Genomic DNA, 16,757 nt, shown 5'->3' with positions numbered 1-16,757 from the left:
TCTTGGAGGATTACATGTGTCTCAAATATCATCCTTAAGTAAAGTTTTGTCTGCCCATGAAGGTGGACCAGATGATCTTGGATCTACATTCTTTAAACCAACAAATTTGCCAAATGGATTCTTTATGTTTGGTTCCTATAGCCAACCTAATAATATGCCCCTTTTTGGATAGGCTCTTGCTGGGAAAGATACATCAGGTAGTAGACTCAAGATACCAATGGACTACACCCTTGTATGGAGTAGCCAGAACTTAAAAATCAAGCAGGATAGTGTCGGCTATATCTGGCTTCCAATACCTCCTGAGGGTTATAAAGCCATAGGCCATATTGTTACAACCTCGCCTCAGAAACCTTTTGTGGATAAAGTTTGTTGTGTTTGTGATGATCTCACAGATGCATGTGAAATTTATGATTGGATTTGGGGCACCAATGGCTTGAATGTGTACTCATCCAGACCTAGAGACAGAGGAATGCAAGCATTGGGAGTGCTAACAGGTGCTTTTATGGTTCAGAACAATGGAGCTGCAGATGTACTAGCTTGTTTAAAGAACGTCAAAGATAATATATCTGCTATGCCAAATTTTAACCAAGTTCAAGCATTGGTTAAAGCATACTCTCCACTGATTTACTTTCATCCAGATGAGGAATACTATCCCTCATCCGTAACTTGGTTTTTTCAGAATAGAGTATTACTATATACAAAAGGACAAAAATCTTTGTCTGTTGGTATTCAGCCCACGGGTTCAAATCTTCCTCAAGGTGGTTCAAATGATTGTGCTTACCCAACTGATGATGCAGCGAATAGTAACATCAAGAAAGGTGATTTGCTGGGAGCCACCGCCTACTTACACGTTAAACCCATGTTTGGTGCACCATATATTGATATTCCTGTATGGCTATTTTATCCCTTCAATGGACCTGGAAAGGCTAAACTTGAATTCATGACCATTGCTTTTGGAAAAATTGGAGAGCACGTTGGCGACTGGGAACAAGTTACATTGAGGATTAGCAACTTCAATGGGGAGTTACAAGGTTTATACTTTTCACAACACAGTGGAGGCATTTGGGTAAGTGCTTCTCTTCTTGAATTTCAAAGCGGTAACAAACCTGTGGTGTACTCATCATTGCACGGACACGCTGCTTATCCAAAACCAAGAAAGAATTTGTAAGGGAGTGGGGATGTAGGAATTAAAAATGACACAGGAAAGAGGAAGTTGATGGATATTAGAGCAAACTTCTCTGTAATTATGCAAGGGAATGGGGTCCAAAAATTAGCTATAATATATCAAAGAGCTCAAGGAAGTAGAGAGATTTATGATGGGAAATTGAAAAAGGCTATAGAGAAAATTGTGAGAGATCTACCGAATGAGGTTTTGGGTGAGGAAGGGCCAACAGGTCCAAAATTTAAAGACATGTGGAGTGGTGATGAAAGGGGTTGAACATTGATAATGAGGAATTTGCTTTGATCCAATATTTGTCTTATCTACTAGCCATTTCTCTCAAAACAAGTTACGTTGTTAAGCCAGTAATACCAATTGATATTTCTCGAAAAGTATTTCATTCTCTCTGTATTCTCATAAAAATTCTAGTACATATTCTTTAGGTCCTTCAATGTTGGCTAGTAAAGAAATAGCAAGTAAAATCTAAGCAAGGACAAAATGTTACTTGCACTTCAATTTCCTATCGTAACTATTTACAAGAAGCTGTTCAAGCCAAAATAGGGGCGTTTGAACATATAATTTTATTTTAAGGGACTCGACAGCTAGTTACTAATTTGGAATGGACTAGTACCCTCGATTGTTGATAGAGTGTCATGGAAGAGCTGAAGTGTGAGTTCCGCTCATACATTAGGATTTCCCTCTCTTTTTTTGCCATTCGGTTGGAGGAAAAAGTTTTCCATGAATTAGGCACCAACTCAACAATAATATAAGACTTGGAAAAACTTTTTACACTGTACAACCAGTTAAATTGCTACATAACATTTATGAGTTTATTGAACTGGGCTGAACGACAAAACTTAAATAACACAGTAAAGAGCCAAAAATGTACCTTGAAAAACCTCCTTGCTCAAGGTAGTAAAAACCATGACCTACAATGTGTAGAATTTCCAGCAACATTCGCTAGGATTCAAGTAACAATTTTAGATGACAACTCAATAATAAAAAAGACCAACTCTTTCGTCTTAGTCATGTCTCACTCCCGGGGAGGCACGACCAGCACTGGTGCCTCACTTGACCGAGCGTACCGATTGAAAATGAACCAAACAACACATGAGGGTTGCCACAAGGCCGTCTAGGTAATTGTTAGGAAACTACAGCAAACAACATGACTAACATGGTGACAACTGACTACGAAACCCACAACAAATGTCTACAAGCCTCTAAACGCCAGTCAGTAAAGGGCCCAAACATTACCAATTAGCTATATAAAGCAAAAGACAACTCCAAACTCAATAACTCCGAAAAGAAATAGCGCATACCAACCATTAACTAAACCTGACCACACAGAATGAGGATCCTTGTCTACCTAAAAATATGAACGCATGAATGCAATGGCACTAGGCAATGGGGACGTCTGTACAAAATAATGTACTGAGCATGTTGAAGAACATAATAGCAGAAACAACATAACCGAAATTAAAACCACAATACAACATACTTAATCTATATAGAATCAATAATCTATTTTCCCTGTTCCTAATGCAAATCACACAAATAACAAGTAGTTCAACCATCAAACAACAACCTATCCTGACCCCCATAATCTTGATAGTTGCCAACCATAATCACATGATAATAAATGCAATATAATGGAACACGATCAGAACAAAATAAACCATAACCTCAAATAATCTAACCTACTGCCAACAACTCGTAGAAAAATTTACATTTCTTAGTTCATCTTATAGCACCATAGAGCTAAAAACAAACTCAGACATAAAGGCCCCTCACACAACCGACAATAATAATAAAAGTTAAAATACATAACCATATAAAATGCAATGCATATGGTGTAGGCGGGCGAACGCCCCGATCCTAGCCTCAAAGGCATGAAACTCATTTGGTATAGGCAATTATCCTGATCCTAGACTTAAAGGCATAAATATATATAGTGTAGGCGTACATTACGATCCTAGCCTCTAATACATGAATACATATGGTGTAGGTGTACACTTTGATCTTAGCCTCAAAGACATAAAATATATATGGTGTAGGCGTACACCCTGATCCTAGTCTCAAGGGAATGACATGCATGTGTTATAGGTGTACATTATATTCAAGACCTAATGAAATCATCGAAACACCCAAACAAGGTCATCTTAACCAGATATTGGCTGTAGTTCACTCTTAACTTAGAAATCTCCAAATTCCCAAACCACTACTTAAAACTCATCCAATAGCCTTGGAAACTAAACCAAACCTTCAACTAAACTACAATCACCCTTTAAACCTAGTAGAATTATCAAAACTTGAAAATTATCTTTCTAACCTTGAACATTGACTTTGGTCAACTCTTTAAGTTTTTAACTTTCAAAGATCAAAATCTCTTACAAAGCCCATCTAAATTCCTTAAGACCCAAACCAATAATCCAACTCACCCAAAATCACACTCTAAAGCTTATGGTAATGATGAAATTCTAATACAATCTCATCTTATATCGATGTTGACTTTTTTTTTTTAAATTAAAGGTGGGCACCAACCCATTTATTAAGACCAAAAGCAATACAAACAAACAAAAAAGGTTTGGCCCAAAAAGACAGTCTTATATACAAAATAAGTCAAAGATCAAGATTAGGAAAGTTTCTCCATTTATCTTCTCAATCGATGCTCCATTTTCTTGAAAGCTTGAAGCTTCTACAATCTACATATTTCCTCTCTTTAATCTACAAGAGTATTTCCATTGAAACCATTGAAGGTAAGCTCCTCTATTCTTTTTTCATATTATTTATTCCTTTTCCTCATATCGATGGAGTGAAAATTGATAGAGATTGATACCACCATTAGATCTAAGAAATCAGAAGTCCATAGTACCAACTTTTGAATTATTTTTGACAACTTGAAACAAATTTTTCTAACTAAGCTCGAAGTGCAGACAAATCTAAACTACCATGCCAAAGTATAGATATTCACACCAATCGTCACCCCAATATCTCACCAGGTGAGGTACTTATATACAAAGAACAAATGTTTTCACTTTGGTATATCTGTGTATTTGACTCATCTGATCCTCAGTGCTTGTTTCCTTATTTGTACAAGTTATGTAGAACCCTTTTGATCTTGCCTTAGTTATGCTGAATGCTTCTCCGAATATATGGTATTCCTTTTTTATCCAATTCAAGTATGCTCCTTCATTTTGCTGTCATTTTTGAGACGTTATGAAATATATAATTCCCTGCATAATCAAATACTAGGTTAGTTAAAAAATCAGCTAGAGTGTTACCTTCTTGAAGGGAATGTAATACTCTTACTAACATTTTTTCCATCAAATCCTTGATGATATTGACCTCCATTATCACACACCATGGTTTCTCCCAATTTCCCTGAATAATTTAAGATATACTCCATGAATCAAATTCTAAAATTAGATGTTGAATGCAATGGCTTCTGCAATAAGTTAGGCATTCCTTTATTGTTGTTGCTTTGGCTGCCAAACTTGTTGTATCAGGGATTTTTAGACCCTTAGCCATAAAAAATCTACCTCATGCATCCCTTAAACAAAACGCAGCTGAGCTAAGGCCTGGGTTTCCCCTAAAAGCCTCATCAGTATTGGCCTTCAACCAACTTTGAGTGGGTAAACACCACTTAACAATTCTTGTAGAAAATGCACCATATAAGGTCAATCCATACCTACAACCTCTACTTTAAATTTAAGTTTCATAAATTTTGCAATTGAGTCATTTTTTATTCTATAAGACTTACCATGCATCTTATTTTTTATTCTTTTCTACAAAAACTATATGATACTTATAGGAATCGCCTGATATAAAACTTTAACTGTAGAATTACCACTTCACTCCCTCCATAATGTTACCCATTGTTTTATATTTAACCTAATATCAATTATTCCTACTGCTTCATAATAATGCTGCCACACTTTCTCTGCTACCTCCCCTTTTAAAACAAAATGATTAATAGTTTCCCTTGTTGATACATTACAACATACATAATCTTAGGACATGTTAGGGTCCCAGTGATGCATAACAACTGCAACTGGTACCTTTCTCAACTAGACCCTCCAAGTAGGAAAAAAGAATTTAAAAGGAATACCTTGACACTAAATATCCTACATATTTTTTGAAATTTTATATCTTTTCCGTACAATCTCCCAAGCACTCTTAATAGTGAACTTTCCACTATTAGTTTTGGTCTACCAAGGTATGTCTCTTTTACTCTCAAATTGCACCAATTCATGTTAGTTCTGATATGACCAACCACTTTATTTGGGACTACTTGTTACATTTTCTCAAAGTTTTACCCTTCATTATTTAAGAAATCTCCTACATCCCTCAGGGATGACAAGTCTGTACATTAGAAGGCTTCATAAGCAAAAGGCCTGCGCTTTTCCAATTATCAAACCAAATTTTAGATGTACCACTTTTAGGCTCCCACCATATTGAATTTTCAATTTTTTCCCTATTTTCTAGCATAGCTTTCCACACCTGTGAACCATTTTTCCATTGGACTAAAGATGGTATTTGTTTCTTGTAGTATTGGTTCCATAAGAAATTAGTCCACAAGTTACTCTGAGTCCTAAATCTCCACCATAACTTAGCATACATGGCCTTAAAGATATCATTCAGGGCTCTAAAACCTAGCCCCCTTCCTTCTTTGGCAAGCACACCTTATCCCATGTAGACTAATGCTTGCTCTAACCATTTTCCTTAGTACTCCATAAAAACATTGCAAATATTCTATGCAACTCCTTAATAGCACACTTTAGAGGAACAATTACAGATAGAACATATATTGGTATACTTTACAATACACTTGTCAAAAGAACTTTCTTTCCCCCATATAAGAGCATTCTACCTTTCCAAGCTTTTAATTTTACTCTAGGTTTGTCTAGTAGATCTGTATAGTGCTATTTACTCTTCTTTGTGTGGTAAATAGGGCCACCACACAAAGATATTTCAGAGGAAAAGATCCCTTCTTCATTGCTGTATATTTCTCCCCCTGTTACACCATATTAGTACCAGTATTTTGATGCATATAAAAGAAAGTTTTGTCTTTGTTTACCTTCTACCTTGATTGTTGCTCATACTCTAATAAAATCTGCATAATCCTCTCAAGAGAGTATTTATTAGAGGAAGCAAAAATTATGTTATCATCTGCACATGCTAGATTATTAATATTAAAGCTCCATTTAGGTATTCCCTATCCAACATAACAAGGGTCCTCAAATAAATTATTCAGATCCCTTCTCAACACCTCTACAGATAACATAAAGAGAGCGGTAGATAATAGATTCCCTTGTTTAACCCTTCCAGTGGAGTGGGAAAAACTAAAAGCCTGCCCATTTAACAAGATAGAATAATAATTATTAGAGATCAATCTCCAAGTTACATCCACCATCCCGTAAGAAAACCCATTTTCCTCAGCAGCTTCATCAAGAAAAACCATGAAACTCTGTCATATGCTTTAGCCATATCAAATTTTGATATTGGCTGAATTCAACCATATCAATTTTATAACCTTCCAAAATGTAAACTTACATAATACTCAACCAGCTATCTTGGAAACCATGTCACCTACTCCTAAAATCCAAAAATATCAAAATTTTACTATGAAGAGGGATAAAATGGTCAAAATATAACAAGAGTCTAAAATCTCAATAAGAATTATTACACCTTGAATTTAACTAGGCTTGTTACATAGCTGATGATCTATTTAATATTTAAATCTCTTAAATTAGTTATGTCTTCATTGAACCTACTTACTTGAGTTAACAATCAAAACAAATTAGAAGGCCCAAATTGTGTGGACTAGAAAATAAATCTGGGCATTATCCTATAATAACCCTTTCCGTCATTATATGTAAATCTCTCATTTAAGAATTTGGGCTAAGGTCCTTTCTAAATTTGAAGTTATAAGTTTTAAGCTAGGTTAGTCTCAAACGAAATCTGGTGAGGTATGGTTTAGGGCAATTGGAGAATAGATTGACTAAGTGTGGTAATGTTTGTTTTGATTTATATTTAACTAAGCCGATAAGGAACCCATAGGATTTTATGTGATTGAATTCAGGCAAGTAGAACTCCCAAAATTGATCTTAGCGTAAAGGGTATTATTTGAGATATCTTGGATTTAAGGTTTGTTGTGAAAAAAAAAAGAGATATTTAGAGGAAACTAGATAGTCTGTCCTATCAATGTTGCCATAGAAATATTCATGCCACTATATTAACATGCTCAAAAGCAGAAAAAGTCCCGTATAACAACTGGGTTGCTATAGCAACATGTGTCGCTATAGCAATGCCGTTATAACAAAGTATGTCGTTATAGAGACATAAATTGTTGCCTTGTTCTAAAACACCCCCAAAATAATTTACTTTTTTAAAAAGCATTTTGGGCAAAAATCATTAGTTTTCCATCATTTTCCTTTAAAGTATGTATTCACTCCCCGTTAGTAGTAAATTAACAATCTAGCCTTAAAATTACTATTTACGTAGTTTGGGGAGGGTTAAGGGGTGGTTGTCATTGGGTTTTGGTACAAAAAAGTAATTTAGGTATAAAATTATTGGGTTTTGTATTGTTAAAATTACTCTTGCATGTTGTTATTTCACTAAATTAATCATGAAATTGGTAGTTTTAGGTGAATTATGGTAGAAAAGCGCTAGGACAAGGAGGGAATGATCATGAACTTGGCTTTAGGGGTTGGGATTGAGTTATAATCCCCATGGGGAAGGTAATTTCATTGATTTTGTGTTTTACATTTATTGCTAGACTAAAATAAAGGAGAATTTACACAAAAATGTAAGGCTCAGGCTTAGTTGAGTCGTACAAGCTTGGATTGAGGTAGGTGATGGTTACGTAGTTTAATCTAATTTGTGTTATATGTCCATGTTAACCATTTCTTAGAATTTTTTATCAGTTCATGTGTATTAGTGTAGTTAATTTTTAAATAAACTTATATGTAAAGCTTGTGGACATTACAAGTGTTGGTTAATATCTTTTTTGTATATGATTTGTTATATTCCATTGTTGATTATGGAATGTTTTATTAATTGGATTTCTCATGGGATATTGGTAGAATAAGGTTATCAAGAACGTGTGTGGGATTAGGTACATGGACGAGACTTGTCCTCTACTGGTCATGACTAGAGGGTGGTTATAATACCGTTAGTGTATCTATATAAGGTACAAGTGAGTTTGACGATTCCATGAGTGAACCGGGCATTGTATATATATATGTTGTTGTATTTCCTTGACTTGACTGGACTGGTTAGCATACTTATAGATATATTGACTTATTGCTAGGAATTTTAAACTACTCTAAATATTGCTTATTGTATTATGGTGTAGTTAAGGCCAACATGCATTAACTTATTGTACTATGTTATGGTTAAATATTTATATTCTCATCTTGGGTTGTCCAAACGACCCTACTAGTACACTGTTGGTTTTTTACATGCTGATACTACACCTTCTCTTACTTTTATTGAGTGCAACACATATTCTAACGATTTCAAAAATATCCTAGTAATGCCCAAGCTACACCTCTACATTGAAGATGATGTGGTCACTGCCAAATATAGTAACCCAACAAAGGTTGGGGTCGAGTCCAAGGGAATACGTCGAATTAGGGCTCTCAGTTGTTGTAATCAATGGGTAGAACTGGAAAACTAAATGGGGCAATTTGAGTAAAAATATCAAACTAGTGGTGAATATCAATTTCAGTTGTAATCAGTCGTAAGTGGAACACTAGGATTGTGTTCTCCCTAACTTCTCAACTCCGTAGGCTTATCGTACTTTATTGAACTACCCCGATACCTTGTATGCAGAATCGATAAGTTATCTACCATCTACAGTCTTTGGATGAGCTAACAAATTTCACCTTTTACCTTTTGAGTCTTAGGATGTCACCTTACTATCCCTTATCTTGATCCTAGTTAACTATTACCTTTTGAGTCTCTAGTTACTAGATGAAACCTAACCATCTTACTTAGATAATACCTAGTAGCATAGATCAACAACTAAACTTTAAATTACTATTGTCATTATTTTTTTCTAGTCACTACTCTTCTTTTGGAGTAATTAGCAATAATCTAGGTGGGATCCTAATGTTTACAATTGCTAAGATAACTATTAAAGTAAAAATAATACAATTCATGCATGGGTATTGGTTAATAACAACAATAGCACTTTCTCTACCTCATCAATCCTCTAAGGTTTTCACAACCCCAGCTAAGGGTTTTTAGCCGCTCATACTTGTGAAGTAATCAACAATATTTATGATTGAAAGAAGAAGATCCAATCACACTAATCACAAGAAAAAACCCAAATACATAACTAAATTAATCAACCAAAATCAATACAAGAGAATTCCAAGTTCAAAATCTAATCTCAAAATCAAAATATATTTGTAAATATCAAGAGTGTGTTACTTCTACTAAAAAAATATATAAGGGGCATTTATAGTACATGAGGAAAACCTAAAACCAAAGCCCAAATGAAAAAGGAGAAAAAAAGGTTGGTGGCCACATGTTGTGTCCACATGCAGCCTGGCCTTGGGCGCATATGGCACATGCGTTCGGAGGCTAGGCGCATATGGCCACCGCATGTGCTTAGACCAGAAATTCTTGTAGGTCTGCTCTCAGGATTTTGGACTTCTGACACATGCTTTACCCACATGCGGTCTGCTTGTTGACCTAAGTAGGTGTCAAAAGTCTTTTTCAGCCGTTCTTCAATTTCCGCACATGTTTTAGTCACAAATAATTTGAAAAGTGTAACGAACACCCATAATTGATCACATAAGTAGTCGAAAACACTTTATTTCATATTTTTCATGAACATAGCATTCAAAACCTAGTTTCCTACAAAACATACCCAAAACGCATCATATCTAACAAAACAACCTTAGATACTTACATATTCTCCTCATTTAAGCATTGAAAGTGCTATATTTCTATAGCACACCAATACCGTCAACTTAGAATGTTTCCATATTCTCAGGCAACAAAACACAACACAATAAAACAAAACATGATTCTTAACTAGGAGATTCTAAGCTATTCCAGACAGTCAATCAACCTTTAAGCTTAAATCACAACACCCCCTCTTTTCTCCCTTTTCAAACGAAATATGTATAAATATAAAGTACAATATTGTGACATAATGGGATCAAGGTATGGCATTACATTAGCAACCGACAACCATGCATATGTACAAGCTACAGTACCCAAACACATAAGTAGATAGCAATATGACTTATATGCCTTTACAGCAAAGATGTACCACTCACTTATATAAAATAATGCATATCAATACAGGGACAGTCAAGAGACACTCACACTCAGAAGAGAAGTTCCAATCAATATGCCTCAAATACCATTAGCTTGCCCTTATTTTTTGTACCTTAGTATTCAGATAATCAAGTTGGGATCACTATAGGACCCTTCTCGACTTGTAATGTAGGCTTGGGGGCTGGTATGGTATATATGGACATATTAAGGGACTAAGCCTCCTTGGTACTATACTAACCTTTGGGATCCCACTTATTAGCCTATTTTTAATTTATTTTCACCCTTATTTCTCTCTTTTTGTTTTAAAGCACATCCAGGTTGGGTGTGGTCTTTTATTCTTTTTTTTACAATTTTTCTTTTCTTTTTCTTTTTCTTTTCTTATTGTAACCACACCCAACTCTACTAACTTTTTATCTTATTTTAACCTTCTACATACCGACTTTACATCATATACCCCCATGATAGCCACCCTCAACTTAGGAGATTTGCCTGAGTAGAGATGCACAATATCTTAGGAGGACCAGGGCCAAAATAGGTTAATACAATACAAATGGGAAGGTGATATGGTAAAATAAGAAAAATTGGATATAAGGCTCAAAACAGGGATCAAGGGATACTATTTCATATAGGGAAGATCATTTAGGCTAAAAGTAGACTAAAATAAAAAAAATAGCCTATGATCCTTTCCTAATCGCCTATCCTTCAACCTAGGCAAGACTAATTGGGAAAGTTCAAAATTCAACACACAAGGGGAACTAAGTATCATCCCACGCACGCATGGCTAGAGTCAATATTACAAACTACTACTTATCTAGTTCATGCAATTGTTAGTAAGTAATTATCATGTCTTTAATCCTAATGCCATAATAAGATCCACAATGTCTACACATATGTACATTTAAACAGTTCTAAAACACAATTTTGAAAGGATATCATTTTTCTCAAAAATTAATTAAAACATGACTACTACCCTAAATACTTAAATCCTAGTTACACAAAAATACACCACAATACAAAAAAAAACATAATACAACACAAATTAACCTAGACATGCTAGTTTTACAACTTTACTATAGCCGACAAGTAAAGAAGCATGATAACAAAAACTCACAGTGGCTAGGTTTACCCCACCCTAACTAAAAACTATGCACTTCCTCAATGTGCTAAAATAGTATAAAACAAAGAGAAGTAAGAACATACCTGGGATGCACTAGGAGTCCGTGTCATGAGCATCCCCAAATGGGGGCATATCAACTAGCAGAGGCAATAGTGGTGGCGGTGCACTACTAGAAGATGCACTTACTTTTATCATTGTATGCCTCTACCTCTCAACAACTGCAGCATATATCGAATTGTCTGGCCCTTTTAAGCGCCTAGTCATATGGCATATCTAGATCTTGCAAGTCTCTTATGTGACCTTTCTTGGACCCAAATACCATGACCTCTTCATCGTTGACTCTAAACTTCAACTCTTCTTTTTCCATATCAATTATCACGCTATCAATGGCCATAAATGGTCTCCCCAATATGATGGGCATCTCGATGTCAACCTCACAGTCTAGAAGAACAAAGTCAGCAGGAATGATAAAGTTATAAACTCTTACAATCACATCAAATAAAATGCCCACATATTTCTTCACCATGCAATCAACCATTAATAGCTGCATTGCAATAGGTTTAGTAGGGATCAATCCCTATTGCTTGAATATAGCCAACGACGTCAAATTTATGCTGGTACCTAAGTCACATAAAGCTCTGTCTAATTTGGATGAGCCAATAGTGCATGGTATAGTAAATGCTCCGGGATCACCTTTTTTCTAGGCTAGAGACCTAGTAGTGACTAAACTACAGTGGTAAAAACCATCAACATCCTCGATCATATCTCCTTTCTTCTTTGTGACAAATTGATTTATAAAATTGACATATCTAGAAATCTGCTCCAACACCTTAAGAAGAGGAATATTCAATCTCAACTTATTCAATATCTTATTGAATTGCTTGAATTTTCTTTCCTTTCTTTTCTACTTTTGTTGTTGAAGAAAAGGTGGGGGTGGTCTAGGAATCTTTCTTATTTCTTGCTTAACAATTGGACCCTTACTTTTTTCCTTACCAACTGCTTCATGATCACCTATTTCCTTTTCAATCACCAACACAAATGTCTTATAAATTGGAGCCTCCTCATGCCTTGGTGCTTCTACAATAGGTAATGGGGGATCCATAGTAGTCATACCATTCCTTGTGGTAATGGAATGAACATGATCTTTATTTTTTAGATTTTGCATAGTATTGCTTGGCAGGGTACCTGGCTGCCTGTAATTCCCTGAGAGTACCCCCTGGACATCACATAGTGCTAAGGTCTACGAATAGCCCAAAGCTAACCCACGATATCTTTTCAGTTCAAAACTCATGTAATTAGGATGGCTATCATATAGAAAAAACTAAAAATAAACAATCTTATAACTTAAAGTGAATCTTTAACTTTAAAATTATTGCAGAAACTTCTTGATTTTACACTTAAACATTCACTATCATAGAGGCCTCTACTAATGACTAAAAAGCCACTGGGACAAACCCGAACATAAAATTGAAATAAAATGGTTAATTACTATTATCCATAAAGGAAATTGGATAATATGGTCCCTCGGACTATGAGGAGTCACCACAAGGAGGAATTTAATTAATGATGCTAAATTTAATCGTGCTGCTGCAAACGGGCACCAGAACCTACATATAAGACAATGCAACACACAAACATATATGTGGAACAATACCTCTAGAATATACTGAGCATGTGGGGCTAAATGGATAAGTAAGACAATAACTGAATAAATTGACAAACTTTTAAATGATGCAAGCTAAACGTAAATGACTTACCTTAGACTTGAGTAAAACTTAAAAACTTTAAGATCATAAATCTTAAATCATGAAGCATATGAATAACTTAGTGATCCATAATGCTTAGTTTCTCAAAATCTTTACTTTTAATCCTTTTCATAGAAGATTCTTCTAACCGACATAAACTATGTGAGCTACCATGGAGTCCAACATCTTACCCACATTAGGGAGAGTTTTTCTATCTTTACCATCAGAAAAGAACTATAATTTAGTGATCACCATCCTTAACTTCATCTATATTGGGAAAAAACTTAACCTACGTTGGCTCATAGTTTTTGGAAATTTAGAATACACTCATCCGCATTCCCTTCTCAGTGATAAATGCTACTCCTTAAGTATATACATATATGTTCTCTTACTTAAAAAATCTACCTTAAAATAGCATAAGAGTTTATATACTGGAAACCAATTATGCTTTTCTTTACTTTAAATCATAATCAAGATGAACAATTGTGAATTTCAAGTCTTATTATTGAATAAAATTATCAAACTTTCTTGTAAACTTAGTGCTTATACTTAAGCCTTAAATTTCATATTTTATTTCATATAAATGTTAATACTATATCATACTTAAAACTCAATTGGAAATCTTTAATCAATGTTTTAAATCAAACTTATGATATTCAAATCATAATAGAAAATCTTCTTGTCGAATCATAAATAGATGACAACATGTATGCACTTTAATACTTGAATCACATAATAATTTCATAATCTCAAGAAAATATAATTTAGGTATGAACCCTAATTGCAAATCATACTACTTTAACTTTAAAATAAGTTTTGGGCACAAGGATGAAAGAATATCCTTGTTCATAAACTCTACATACCTCGAAGTTCTTGGCTTGGTGAAGTAAACTTGATCTTTGAGACTTGGGAGATAATCTTGAGAGAAGCCCTAATCTTGTTCTTGAGAATGGAATAAGAGATTTTGTATGGTTTAATCGATGGAAAAGAGGGGAAAAGTAACACCTATCCTTAGTATAGGGTTGTGGGTTGAGAGTTATAAGGGGAAAAGACTAAAAAGCCCCTTAACTTCTCAGAATTTACTTGCCAGTCTTTACAAGTCTACCCTATGACTCGTATGAAATGGTACGACTAGCCTTCATAACTTGTAAGCTTGGCATTCTCTAGGAGGGAACACACTGATCAACCTATGAGTTTAACCTATGACTCATATCATGTTCATACGAGTCTTAACCTCCTACTTGTACCTTGTATAGATTCTTAAGGAGTCATCACTGATTTTCTCATGTCTTGGCCTCATTCGACTCGTACCCTTCTTGATGACTCCCAGGGTTAAGTCGTACCTTTAATAGATTGCTTACCATGCCACACTAATTTGGATATGATTTCAAAATACCACTCGTATATTGTGCATACGACTCTAGGGAGGAGTCATATAATGGAAAAAATCTTTTAGAGTCGGGTATTACACTACCTATGGTTCAGTATGGCTGGCATCTACCCAAATTAGTGCTCTAATTGCTTAATAGTAGTGGCATAGGATTCGAACTTCTGGGTCAACCCTGAAATGTCAAACTTAATCTCCTAAGTATAATCTCCTAATTTTCTTGACCATTTACTAGCTTATATAAGATCTCTTCCATTCTTGATGTTGCATCTCTTCTGCTAGGTTGAATGTATCTATCTGCTTTCTCTCTATAGTCATCCTTCTTCCTTCAGTCACCATCTTGCTCCCTACTATGGTATCAATATCTATTATAGTATTTTTGACCTTGGTTCTCTTGCCCTTGGTCTCAAAAACCCGATAACTGATGTTCCAAAAGTTTTCTTCCTCCTCTAACTCTCGTCTTATAAGCTTTGGCAGTTGAACTCTGTGCTCCTAATGTGTTCACTTTCTCAAAACTTTTTGCTACAAACTGCTTTTCCAGTAACCCAAGATCAGTTCCTAGCAGTGCAATCTCTTGCGCTACTGAATCATCTGCTACTCTTTGGTCACAGGAGGCACCAATAGCATATATGCCAGATCCTCTCTCTACCTTCTAAGTTTTCCACTCTCAATTAGTGAGTGAGATTTGATCTTGCATCTTTAAAGATATCTTTCAACGTAGTCTCATAAAAGATCCTCTAGAGATGGTGTCTTCCATGGCTCTGGATCTGATGGTCAAGCCTCTGTAAAATATCTTCAATAAGCTCGTCCCTGACATCTGATCTATTGGCACCATACTCAGCTTTTTCTTGAACCTGAACTATGCCTTGTACATAGATTTTGACTGCGGCTGCCTGAAATTATAGATCTCATCCTTAAGCGATAATATCCTAGATGAAAGAAAGAACTACTTCAAGAATTACCTACGTAACTTATTCCAGGTAGTGATAGATCCTCTTGGCAGTTCACTTAGCCATAATGATGCTTCTCTTGTAAGTAAGAAGGGGAACGACCCAGTCTAAGAGCTTCCAAATTCACCCCTGGAATGGTGTACCAACTTGAGATCTTGATGACAGTCACATGATGCATATTTGCATTATTTGTAGGCAAACCAGAACATATAAATTTTAGATTTAAAATCTTGATCATTATGACCGTTTTGTCAAACTTAATGCCTGGGGATAAAATAGGAGGGATAATGGCTCCATTCTCTGTCAGTTCAATGTACTCTAGATCTTCATCATTATCTATATATGGCTACACATACTAATATGCTGGTATCACTTGAACAAGGGCATCTTTAGCTCTATTTTTATTCTCACCGAGTACTGCTCGATGGTTTGCTTATTTTCTCTACTTAGCTACCTTTGCCTCCCTAGCTATTCGTTGAGCTTCTTACATTGCCTTCATCTTATTAATGGCTTTTTCTAAAAGCACTCCTATCTTCTTATCAACGGTATCCTGAACTTTTTTAGGAGGAGGGGGAGGCACATCATCACAAACCCTCTTAGGAATATCATATCTTTTTTGTTTGATCATCCTACTAGGTGTTTTTGGATCCTCTCTAGATTTGTATTCACTGTAAATAAGGGATTACCTCTACTCTATGTGTTAGGTATACACCAACGTATACCCAATTAATAACAAAACAAAAATTAAAAACTCATAAACTTCAACAACTTTAATTCACAAATTAACACCATATTACCCGACAACGGCACTAAATTTTGGTGACATCCAAGCTACACCTTCACTATGAAGATGATACGGTCTCTATCCAATATAGTAACCAAGCAAAAGTTGGGGTTGAGTCACAAGGTAATACGTGGTATCATGGCTCTCAGTTGTTGTAATCAAAAGGTAGAACTGGAAAAGTAAATAAAGGGCTTTAGGTAGAAATATCAAACTGTTGGCGAATATCAACTTTGGTTGTAATCAGTTGTAGGTGAACACTAGGATTATGTTCCCCATGGCTTCTTAACTCTTTAGGTTTATTGTGATTTATTGAAATAA

The 16,757-nt window shown here is 35.3% G+C and overlaps 1 protein-coding gene across 1 annotated transcript; it reads left to right on the top strand.

The window, feature by feature from the left end:
• Positions 1–217: 217 nt before the first annotated feature.
• Positions 218–1,168, top strand: LOC124887714. The gene has a single exon (XM_047397627.1). It carries the CDS (start codon positions 218–220, stop codon positions 1,166–1,168), a length of 951 nt encoding a protein of 316 aa, XP_047253583.1.
• The last annotated feature ends 15,589 nt before the right edge of the window (positions 1,169–16,757 follow it).

Source organism: Capsicum annuum, chromosome 10 (assembly GCF_002878395.1).
Source record: "Capsicum annuum cultivar UCD-10X-F1 chromosome 10, UCD10Xv1.1, whole genome shotgun sequence".
Taxonomy (NCBI): domain Eukaryota; kingdom Viridiplantae; phylum Streptophyta; class Magnoliopsida; order Solanales; family Solanaceae; genus Capsicum; species Capsicum annuum.
The sequence above is the reverse complement of the archived record's forward strand: the minus strand, read 5'-3'. Positions and strand labels throughout refer to the sequence as shown.